This window comes from Carcharhinus amblyrhynchos, chromosome 2, assembly GCF_965287045.1.
Source record: "Carcharhinus amblyrhynchos chromosome 2, sCarAmb.v2.hapA, whole genome shotgun sequence".
Classification (NCBI taxonomy): Eukaryota; Metazoa; Chordata; class Chondrichthyes; order Carcharhiniformes; family Carcharhinidae; genus Carcharhinus; species Carcharhinus amblyrhynchos.
Window position 1 is genome coordinate 8,041,222 of NC_137325.1, and position 12,591 is coordinate 8,053,812.

Genomic DNA, 12,591 nt, shown 5'->3' on the forward strand with positions numbered 1-12,591 from the left:
GGGTTCAATTCCAGCGTTGGGTCACCGTCCGTGTGGAGTCTGTGCATTCTCCTCCCCATCTGTGAGAGTTTCCTCCGGTGCTCCAGTTTCCTCCCACAGTCCAAAAATCATTGGTCAGGTGCATTGGTCATGCTAAATTTCCCCTTAGCGTCCCAGGATGCATAGGTTAGAGGGATTAGTGGGGTAAATGTGTGCGATTATGGGAAAAGGACCTGGGTGGGATTGTGGTCAGTGTAGGCTCAATGGGCCGAATGGCCTCCTTCTGCACTGTAGGGTTTCTAACTTGTGCACATGATCCATACAGCACAGCCTGGGTTATTGGGATTTGAGGCTTTGCAGCAATTCTGCAGTTTTACTGAATTAAGCATGGAGCCAGATTGTTATAGAGTATAAAAGGTGGGGAGGGGGGGGGGGGGAAGGGAGGGGTTAAAAAAAAAAGGAAATCAAACAGGGGCTTTTGTGATGAGAAATTTCTAACAGTGATTAATGCAAACCGCAACTCAATTACCAGGAACACGCACTGAGGAAATGATAAAAATAGACAAAGCACTGCTGGTTAACCTTGGAGGAACAAATCAGCATGGCAAACCGTACTGGATTGTAGGTGTCTCATTCTCCGAGAATGATGCACACAAACACTCCCATCTAAAACGGGACCGTTGCAGGTTCTGAAGATTGTTTTGCAAGATGCAAAAACCTCACAGCGTCACCCAAATTCTGCAGCATGATCCACATCTCTGCTCAGATGCTGCGTCCAAGTGTTCGATTGCAGTCTCGGGTCACTGGCTGGCTGGGGTTTGCAAGCTCACCCCTTGTCTGCATGGATTTCCTCTGGTTGCTCCGGTTTCCTCCCACAATCCAAAGATGCGCGGGTTAGGTGGACTGGCCTTGCTAAATTGACCCTGGTGTCAGGGGACTAGCTAGGGTAAGTATGTGGGTTTACGGCAATAGGGCCTGGGCGAGAGTGTGGTCGGTGCAGACTTGATGGGCCAAACAGGCACCTTCTGCATTGATGTGGAGATGCCGGTGTTGGACTGGGGTAAACACAGTAAGAAGTCTCACAACACCAGGTTAAAGTCCAACCAGCTTATTTGATAGCAAACCCACACGCTTTCGGGGTTTGCCCCTTCGTCAGGTGAGTGGAGCGTTCTGGTCTCAAATAGAGCATATAAAAGGCACACACAGTATTCTGTAAACTGTGCGCCTCACAACTGGTGTTGTGAGACTTCTTACTGTGATCACCTTCTGCATTGCCAGGATTCTATGATTAATAATCATGGCATCACATTGCATTGATAGCAGAATTATATTTTAAAATCCCCTAAATTATTATTCCGCTGCCTTGTTATCAAAACAAACGCAGAGTATTTTATTACATTTAAATAAAACACTTATTACATGATTTAAACAGTTGGACGTGATTGGGACCTCAAAATTGCATCATGTCTGTCTAGTCACAATTGCTAATTTAGCATCATAAAGATGAGGCTTTGATTTCTGGTTTCAATAATTTAATCTCCTGTCCGTTGCTGTTGGCCACTCCCTGTCTCTCGTGCTGCGCTCCAGTTGAATCGACCAATTGATTGAGGCCACTGTCAGTAGCATTTCATCACAGTCCTGTTGCTCCAACTCTAACTGAAGCTCCACAAACCAGAGGGAGGAGGGGAATCCCGACTTCTCCTCTCTCTCTCTCTCTGGAGTTTCAGAGCACAGCTCCTGGGCACCACTGGCTGCTTCCAGTAATGAGCTTGCGGTGAGGATTGCTGGACTTGGCTTTGAAGGGGGCGCGAGGCCAAAACAACAGAATGTTTGAGGAGCTCTCGTTATTCTTCCACAAGGAAGTTGATGAGGGCGGTCCTGGGAGACAGGATAGCTTTCTTGATGATCCGTCCCTGGAGCTGCTGGATGCCCAGCTCGCTTTGCAGAATCAGCTCCTGTGCTCTCTCTGCATTTTTGACCACTTGTTGGGGCAGGTTGACTGAGCCACAGACCTTGTTGTTGATCTGGTGGAGAGAAAGAGAGAGAGAGAGATGAGAAACATTGGAGCGACAGGAGAACATGTTGTTAATGTGCTTTGTATCTCATCACCATTTCTAAGCTTATACATGGAGGTAACTAAACTCAGATTCCCAGATGTGGCCTCAGGTGTTGTTCTCATTCCCAGTGCGGCTTCTTTGCAAGTCCCAGAGACGAGTGCACGATGTTCTATTGTAGTTTCCTATTGCTTGGCCACTGATCTGCTGAGCCCATATCAAGTGGCCAGTGACTTCATGGCATCATTCCTAGGAGAATGGGTTGACAGTGGATTGAATTTAACAGTTAATCAGCAACCATGAAACCCTCAAGATCATGCTCTCAATTGGCTTTGAATTGTACTAACAGCGCAGCTGCAAATCCGATTATTAAAGCCACACACCAATGTGATAGTACCACAGAAAATCCAGCTCTCTAATATAGTTGGACCTTGTGTTTAAGAAGAAACAACACCTTGCAGTTACAGTGCACCTTTGATGTGTTAGAACGTCCCAAGATGTTACACAGCAACATTATCAATCAAGACTTTGCTTAGACCTACTTGGGGAAATATTATGACAGGCAACCAAAGAGTTTAAGGAGCATCCAAGGAGGAGACAAAGGGAGAGGTTAAGGGAGAGAATTCCAGGGCTGAAGGCCTAGCTAAGCAAAACCTTGGCCACCAATGCTGTGGCAGAGACTACAGATACAGTTTATAAACTTGGATTCTCTTCCCATATCTCCCCTCACATTTACTTCATACTGGAAAGTAGTTTCAACTTTTGGTAATTTGACAGCTGTGGAACTAGATCTCAGCTTTAGAGAATCACCACCACACTGTGTCCCGCCCTCAACTAATCCACATCATGAACACACTTCTGAGGTAATTGCTGACACCGCCCTTGTTCCGCTATCCCCACAGTTTCCTGGCTGCCCTGGCCATGACCAGATGGTTCCATAGAATCAGAGAAGCCAGTGCAGAAGGAGGCCATTCGGCCCATCGAGTCTGCACCAACCACAATCCCACCCAGGCCCCATTCCTGCAAACCCACACATTTATCCCACTAATCATGGCACAAGGGTTAATTTAGCATGACCAATTCACCTAACCTGCACATCTTTGGACTCTGGGAGAAAAGTGGAGCACCCAGAGGAAACCCACACAGACACGGGAAGAACGTGCAGACAGTGACCAGAGGCCAGAATTGAATCTGGGTTCCTGGTGCTGTGAGGCAGCACTGCCAACCACTGTGCCACCATGTGGTTTGAGGATTAAAATTGAGATCTTCCAGGTCCATATATACAACGTTCTACAGAATAAACAAGGGGAGTGAGGGACAACGCCCCAATAACGTCACAATGGCAGCTGAACAATTCTACTTCTCAAACATGGCAAATGTGGGGCTGTGGGCACGGGGCTGTGTGGAGCTAAGGTGATGAGTACACCTTTCGGTCTGAAGTTGGATCAGTTTTTGATAGGAACGTATGAAATATTAGAACATTCGGTCCCTCAAACCAACTCAACTATTTAATAAGATCATGACTGCAACTGTAATTCCTCTTCTCTACCTGCCCTCCATAACCAATAACCTCCCTGATGGATCAGGTACCTGTTAAATCACTCAGTGAGGTTTGAAGGGGTGGTGAACAGTTGATTAGACTTTGCACTTAGGGAGACGGAGTGGCATCATGGTCACGTCACTGAGTTAGTAATGCAGAGGCCCAGGCTAATGCTCTGGGTTCAAATCCCACCACAAGAGCTGGTGGAATTTAGATTCAATTCATCAATGAAAATGTGGAGTTGAGAGTTAGTCTCAGTAATGGTGATCATGAAACTATTATTGATTGTTGTTAAAAAAACCCGTCACTAATGCCCTTTAGGGAGGGTAATCTGCCTGACCTGGTCTACATGTGAATCCAGATCCAACTCTGCTCTCTGAAGTCACTGAGGGAGCCACTCACTCATTACAAAGGTCAGTTAGGGATGGGCAATAAATGCTTGCTCTGCCAGCCACACCCACGTCCCACAGTTACCGGCCTGGGGTAGAATTCACGTCAATTACAGAGTTCACACCCACGCAATGGTAGGTTCGAAAACAGTCAACATTTTCATCCTTTAGTATCTGGATAGTTCCCAGTGGAAGGGAGGACTTTTCAGACAAGTTGGAACATGCGGACATAATAGTCACACGCAGTTCCACCAGAATGCAGCCTCCGAGCCACAAACCTCCAGAAGCAGCGGGATATGGACCAGAGACCAGAGGGATATCTGTTTCTAAAACAACTTCACTTCAGCAAGTCTTTGAAACATTTGAGTTGGGATATTGGTATCTTGTCCAAAAATACAGCACCGAAAAGCAGATCTGTAAAGAATTCAGTGCCAGTTGTGCATTTTGAGAGTCAAAAGTTCACACCCGTGCCACCCAACTGCACAAAACTACAAAATCCTGTTGGATTAGAGGTAATTACTCTATTGTGATGTTATGCAACTGCGACTCAATGCACAATGTAATAGATCTTACCGCAATAAAAACACCTGAGCTTTTGCAGTCTTTTATGAGGGAAGGTACAGACTTGACGGAGTTAACTTGAAGGTCAAACATTGGCAAAAAGATGCCACAAGCTTTGAGGAACATTAAATGTGAGGGGTACCATTCTAGAACTATCCATGAAGGTTTCAGGGTTCAACTGATCATTTTGCGGGGGGTGGGAGGAAATTATCATGGCTGTTAGTCTGATTAGAGAGGGGCGTTTATGATGGGGGAATTAAAAGGTTTCCACTTTCCAATGTTCACATTCAGTCTTAGTATTAATCACTCCCAGGTGAACCAGCACTGTATCCACTCTAACAACATAACCTGACTATTGAAACTACAGGAAACTGGGTGAGATAGAATCCCGACAGGCCAAATGGCCTCCTCCTGCACTATTAAGTCTACACTGACTCTCAGATAGAGCATCCCACCCAGGCCCTTTCCCATAACCCCCTGAATCCCTCTAACCTACTCATCTCAGGACACTAAGAGGCAATTTAGCATGGCCAATCCACCCAACCTGGATGAAGCAATATTACATTTCACACTAGATGCATATGGCCTTTCATTTTATTAATTTTGTGGAGGTACAACCATTGAAAATATGGAACTTTGCACAAGGCACCTGTTCCATTAAATTCAAGAGTAGACATTTTTCCACAAGGTCTGACCCAATATATTGCCTCCAATGCCAGTGACCTGCATCAGTGGGACTGCAATGGGAGGTTTGATGTTCAAGATATCACACCTTAGCTGTAAACAGAGTCACCCAATCTGGTGGGACATGCACGAACTGCAAAGCACCACTGAAAGGAAATAGTTTAAAAAAAATGTATTTACTTATTTCAATTCCAGCTGACAACTTGGAACATGCATACTTCTTTTACATGATTTATACAATCATCTACATCCTGCCTTCATCCCAACCCCATTTCCCAAGCCTCCTGATCCTGTTTTTTGTCACAAACCTAACTCAAGACATCTAAAATATTTGTCATTAAACAGAGAAGGTTCACTGGGCTGATTCTTCAGATGAGGAGTTTGTGTCTTACGAGGAAAAGTTCGATCTCTATTCATTTGGAGTTTGAAAAGGAGAGGTGACCTTACTGATATATGACAGGTTGTGAGGGAGCGTTGGCAGAGTGGGTGCTGGTTTGGAGGATGCCTCCCCTCAAGGGGGAATCTAGAACTAAGGGGGCACAGTTTCAAAATAAGGAGACTCCCATTTAAGATGAAGATGGGGCAGAATTTCCTCTCTCAGGAGACCATTAGTCTTTTGAATTCCCTTCCTCAGAGAGCATCTGAGGCAGAATTGTTGAATATATTCATGGCTGAGTTGGACAGGTTTTTGGCTGACAAGCGAGTTGAGGGTTATGGGGGGCGCAGGAGTCAAGGCCAGATCCACCATGATTTTGGTGATGGGTGGAGCATGCTTGGTAGGTTGTCTAATGGGCCCCTCCCACTCCTATTTCTTAGGGATTTATTTCGAGTAACATTGGATACCTCTCTCTCCATTCTCAAAATAATTCTTTTATTAAGTACTGATTATTTCCTTAAGCCAGCTCACACAACCTGCAAGAGACACACTGGCACAGTGGTTAGCACTGCTGTCTCAGTGCCAGGGAGCCAATTCAATTCCGGCCTCAGGTCACTGTCTGCGTGGAGTCTGCACATTCTCCCCGTGTCTGCATGGGTTTCCTCTCAGTCCAAAGATGTGTAGGTTAGGTGGATTGGCCATGCCAAATTGACCCTTAATATCAGGGGGATTAGCAGGGAAAATACATGGGGTTACGGGGATAGGGCCTGGGTAGAATTGTTGTCGGCGCAGGCTCGATGGGCAGAATGGCCTCCTTCTACACTGTAGGAATTCTATGATCATACTCTCATGGGGTACTGAATGAAATATTGGCTGAATGCTTATGGAGAAGGCTAGGGATATTTACAGATTAACCACATTCCTGTGCCCCGGGGTGTGCAAGTTAGGGACTGAGGGAGGGAACGGTATCTTGCTGTATCCCCCACAATCTGAGGGGATGAGTTGGGCCAGGGGTCGCTTTCCAGATATCCGCCCCTTAATAACAAAATAGGCCGTGATGGGACAGAATGGGAATAAACGTTAGCTACTTACCTTCCCATGGAATCAGGATCTTGTGGAGGAAGGACAACTACCCCATTGATAACTCAGTTGCTACCACCTGGCAGACACTGATACGTTGCCATCAGAGTCCGTCAACATCCTCTTCCCTCCCTCCATCCATCATTGCCAAATTCAATCGTGGGCTGAATTAAACACTACAGCACCTAGTACCCAGCAACAGATCCTTACCCTGCTCCCTACAGCATGACCCATCTACTGCAACCTAATCGTGACTCTCCTTAGGCAATCCTACTGGAGACTGACTCATCATTAATTCAGGGGACACGGCCATCACGGGCTAAGGCTGCATTTATTATCCATCCCTGTACAACAGTGTGGCATGTTTCAATTCAAAGAGTGACCCACATTGTTCTGGAGTGCGGGTCACATACTGAGTCCAGACTAAGTGTCTGGTAGCGTGGAACCCTGCACCATTTACCCTGAGGGCCACTCGGGAATGAAGCAAGTTGAAGTGCATCAGCCCTGCAGAACAGGACACAAGATGAGGGGAAAAAAAAGTAATACAGAAAGAAATGCTGGAGGAAGCAAAAGATAATATTTAAGATTCGCAATGATTTATCCTCCTCGCTTCCCGCGTCTGCTCTTACCCTGACAATCATCTGCACTGTGTCGGGCTGCTCGAGATACACTGGGTCCACGTTTGGCCACTGCTGAAATAGCACATCTGTGTCCCACCGATAGTGAACGGTAAGCTTAGTCTGGACACTGGAGAGGCCTGGAACAGACGGGAAATCATTCATTTGGTACACCAATGGACAGAGGAAAATGTGTTTCCCAGAAAACTTAGAACCTTAGAACATTACAGCACAGAAACAGGCCTTTTGGTCCTTTTTGTCTGTGCAGAACCATTTTTCTGCCTGGTCCCACTGACCTGCACCTGGACCATATCCCTCCACACCCCTCCCATCCATGTACCTGTCCAAGTTCTTCTTAAAAGTGACCCCGCATTTACCACTTCATCTGGCAGCTCATTCCACACTCCCGCCACTCTCTGTGTGAAGAACCCTCCCCAATATTCCCTTTAAACTTTTCCCCCTTCACCCTTAACCCATGTCCTCTAATTTTTTTCTCCCCTAGCCTCAGTGGAAAAAGCCTGCTTGCATTCACTCTATTATACCCATCATAATTTTATACACCTCTATCAAATCTCCCCTCATTCTTCTACGCTCCAGGGAATAAAGTCCTAACCTATTCAACCTTTCTCTGTATCTCAGTTTCTCAAGTCCCGGCAACATCCTTGTAAACCTTCTCTGCACTCTTTCAACCTTATTAATATCCTTCCTGTAATTAGGTGACCAAAACTGCACACAATACTCTAAATTCAGCCTCACCAATCTCTTATACAACCTCACCATAACATTCCAACTGTTATGCTCAATACTTTGGTTTATAAAGGTCAACATTCCAAAAGCACTCTTTACGACCCTATCTACCTGAGATGCCACTTTTAGGGAATTATGTATCCGTATTCCCAGATCCCTCTGTTCTACTGCACTCTTCAGCGTTCTATCATTTACCTTGTATGTTCTATCTTGGTTTGTCCTTCCAAAGTGCAATGCCTCACACTTGTCTGCATTAAATTCCATCTGCTACTTTTCAGCCCATTTTCCTAGCTGGTCCAAATCCCTCTGCAATCTTTGAAAACCTTCCTCACTGTTCACTACACCTCCAATCTTTGTATCATTGGCAAATTTGCTAATCCAATTTACCACATTATCATCCAGAACATTGATATAGATAACAAACAACAATGGACCCAGCACTGATCCCTGTGCCACACCACTAATCATAGGCATCCACTCAGAGAAGCAATCCTCCGCTACCACTCTTTGGCTTCTTCCATTGAGCCAATGTCTAATCCAATTTACTATCTCTCCATTATGCCTAGTGACTGAACCTTCCTAACTAACCTCCCATGCAGGACCTTGACAAAGGGCTTACTGAAGTCCATGTAGATAACATTCACTGCTTTCCCTTCATCCACTTTTCTGGTAACTTGTAACTAGTGGTGCCTTGTAGGAAATAATGTTTATCTGTCACAAGACAGGAGTACTTCAGATCCAGCTGTGCACATTGCAAGAATAAATCAACCCCCCCATATCCATCCCATGGCACTTGGAAAAGCACAGGCCTGTGAACACAAATTGCAGGGAAATTGTCCTTTGGAGGTTCAAGTTTCCTGGATTATTCCTGAAGTCAGTGCATCAGGACTTCAGAGAGGTCCAGAGGGCACCCAACGCACCTGTGTAGGATGGCGAGATTGGATCTGGGATGGGGAGGAGGAATCAGTCTGATGGTGGGGCTGGTCAAGGAGCAGGATATTGGGGAATTGATCAGGAGGGGGTTAATCAGATCAGGTCGGCAGGATGGGGAGAGTTGAGGGACTGGGTAGTTGAAGGAGTTAGTGGTACAGTGACCCTGGGATTAGACTAGGACTCATCTGCCTGACATTTCCTGGGTAGTTATCCATTGAAACTACATATAACCATATTAAACTATCCATTCCAACTTGAAATTGGAACTGTTCGAATTCTCTGACACCAACTCAAACCTTAGACTGTTTCAGAATGTTCTGGATACTGGGAAATTGCCCATTGGAAGTTCAAATTTCCTGGATGAATCCCGAAGTCAGGACTTCAGAGGGGTCCTGTAACCCTTCTTTTGGGGGGGGATTTCACTCTTCCTGATGCTTTAATTATTTTACCCCCTTATATTTCCATGTTTCTTCCCGAACAGCTTCCCTCCACCAACTTCGGATTGTTAGCTATGGGTACATCACAGGGACTGCAGCAGTTCAAGAAGACAGCTCACCACCACTGTCTCCAGGGTAAGTAGGACAGACAGCTCATTTAGGGAGATGTAATTTGAGTTATCATGGCTGATCTTGTGCAGTGTGCAATTCTGCACGTTTGCAGGCTCAGACTTTGAGGTCTAAATCTTTGGGAGGGACAGTGGTGGAGTGGTATTGTCACTGGACTCATAATCTAGGGGCCCAGGCTAATGCTCTGGGGGAGAAAAGGGCTCAAATCTCATCATGGCTGCTATGAATAGAAAATATGGAAGATAAAGCTGATTTCAGTAAAGATGGCCACGGTAATTATCATTAATGATTGTAAATACTCATCTGGTTCATTAATGTTCTTTAGCGAAGGAAATCTGCCATCCTTACCTGGCCTACATGAGACTCCAGACTCTTAACTGTCCTCTGAAATGGCATTGTAAATCACTCAGTTCCAGGGAAATTAGGGATAAATGTTGGCCTTACCAGCAATTCCTGCACCCCATGAAAGAATAAAGGGGAAAATGTACATTTGTAAACTTGTAAAGAGTAACAGAGCTGGCTGGCACAGGGTTTAGAGAGGCAGTGAACTGAACTCTGTGGCTGGATCTGTGGATACCACACACAATCATAATTTTTTAAAACATGATACAAGTGTAATGGCAGAATCACTTGAACATGTCAGATCCTTCGCTTGAGGAAGGAACTGTGCGTTTCCTTCTCCTGTTAATGTGAGCCAAATCCCAAATCTGCCCCAAACAATAACCAAAGGTTAAACTTCAATACGATTGTTCGTTATACCAAAACTAGACACACAAGCACAGTGATGACAGGATCACATAAACATTTACTAATCCAAGGGTTATTGTTCTTTATATCTGCGGAAAATGGGGACACGAACCTGCAACACAGGCCGGCAACATTCGGGTGGTGGAGATGGGACGGAAGGCCACTTGAGTTTAAAGTTTATTTATTAGTGTCAGAAGAAACAATACTTTTCACCGTATGTTAATACATGTGACAATAATAAATCAAATCAAAAAAATGTGGGCTTACATTAACACGGCAATGAAGTACTTGTGAAAATCCCCTAGTCGCCACACTCAGGTGCCTGTTCGATTACACTGAGGGAGAGAGAACTTAGCATGGCCAGTGCACCTAACCAGCACGTCTGTCGGACTGTGGTAGGAAACCGGAGCATCCGGAGGAAACTCACACAGACATGGGGAGAACATACAAACTCCACACAGACAGCGACCCAAGCTGGGAATCAACCTTGGGTCCCTGGCACAGTGAGGCAGCAGTGCCGCCCACTGTGCCACCAGAATCATTCCAGCAGGAATTTCTAAGCAGCGCCCGGAGTCAGTGTCGTTCTGTTCAAATTGGGAACAGTAAGAAGTGCTGAAGTGACACGTTAAGAAAGGAAAGACACACCCAGGTGACTGGATGTGTAACGGCGAGGCCCATTCATACTGAGCAGCTGCTTCCTGGAGTCACACAGGTGCAATGAGAAATATGTGCAAGTGGCAGATTCTGTTGTTAAATTTGGCCACGGGGTGTGGACAAGGTAATAGATTTTGCTGCGAGGAAGACAAGGGTCAACCCCTTGGTGCAGGCTTGAGTTAAACTGAACAGGATAGGTGGAGGAGACAGGTCCATCCCACTGGGACATTAATAAGCCACTTGGATTGTTACATTGCTCCCACAGTCATTCTGGTTGGATCCAGGAAATTCTGTAAAAGCCAGTTTGACAAAGTTCAGTTAGGATTGTATTCATTGGAGTGAGAGGGGATCTTACAGAAATTGAATAAGGGTAGATTCAGCATGTTCCCGATAGTGGGACAGTCCAGAACTAGGGGTCATAGGTTGAGGATTTAAGACTGAAGTGAGGAGAAATTTCTTCACCCAGAAGGTGGTGAAGGTGTGGAATTCACTGCCACAGTAAGTAGCTGAGGCCAAAATGCTGGCCGAATTCAAGAAGAAATTAGATATAGCTCTCAGGACTAAAGGGATTGAGGGATATTGGTGGTGGTGGTGGGAGTGGTGATCAGCCAAGATCAAAATGGATGGTGGGGCAGGCTCAAGGGGCTGAATGGCCCACTTCTGCTTCTAGTTTCTATGGCTGCATCGAGTGCCCCAGTCCTGCAGTGAAACAGACTCCTAAAGTTACCAAACCAGGAAGGATGCGCTGGCCTTGGAAAGGGTCCACAGGAGGTTCACAAGAACGACCCTGGAATAGAGAGCTCGTCGTATGAGGAATGGTTGAGGATTCAGGGTCTGCAGTCATTGGAGTTTAGAAGGATGGGGGGGGTCTTATTGAAACTTACAGGATACTGCGAGGCCTGGATAGAGTGGATATGGAGAAGATGCTTCCACTAGTAGGAAAAACTAGAACCACAGGGCATAATTTCAGGCTAAAAAAGGGACAATCCTTTAAAACAGGGATGAGGAGGAATTTCTTTAGCTAGAAAGTGGTGAACTTGTGAAACTCTTTGCCGCAGAAGGCTGTGGAGGCCAGGTCATTGAGTGTCTTTAAGACAGAGATAGGTTCTTGATTAATAAGGGGATCAGGGGTTATGGGGAGAGGGCAGAAGAACGGGGATGAGAAAAATATCAGCCATGATTGAATGACAGAGACTTGATGGGCTGAGTGGCCTCATTCTGCTCCTCTGTCTTATGATCAAACAAGCCAATGATGAGAACTTCAATTCACTCTTGAGACGCAAGCATTGCTGGTTAGGACAGCATTTGTCGCTCATCCCTAATTGTACTTGAGAAGACAGTGGTGAGCTACCTCCTTGAACTGCTTCAGTCCATGTGGTGATGTACACCCAGCGATTTCTGCAGGATCTGTTACAACTGGGCTTATTACTGTGAATCTGGAGTCACGCGGAAAGAAGGTGAGTACTGAACCAGGTGTCTCTTTTTATGACAACCCAGTTGTTTCAATTACTAGAGAGACTAATATTCCATTCCTGATTAATTAATTGAATTTAAATTCCCCCAGCTGTTGTGGTAGGATTTGAACTCAGGTTTCCAGAACTTTAGCCAAGGTCTCTGGGTTCCTAGTCCAGTGGTGTTGCCACGATGCTACCACTGGATACATT

At 45.6% G+C, this 12,591-nt stretch overlaps 1 protein-coding gene across 1 annotated transcript in view; it reads right to left on the minus strand.

Moving 5' to 3' along the window:
• Positions 1-1,287: 1,287 nt before the first annotated feature.
• lars2 (leucyl-tRNA synthetase 2, mitochondrial) overlaps positions 1,288-12,591 on the minus strand; it is an 83,642-nt gene continuing 72,338 nt past the window's right edge. Inside the window, exons 20-21 of the mRNA XM_080201844.1 lie at positions 7,293-7,420; positions 1,288-2,003 (exon numbers count right to left, since the gene is read on the minus strand). Of these exons, the coding sequence (XP_080057970.1) occupies positions 1,824-2,003; positions 7,293-7,420 (308 nt within the window). The 3' untranslated portion in view covers positions 1,288-1,823. The remainder of the gene's footprint in view (positions 2,004-7,292; positions 7,421-12,591) is intronic.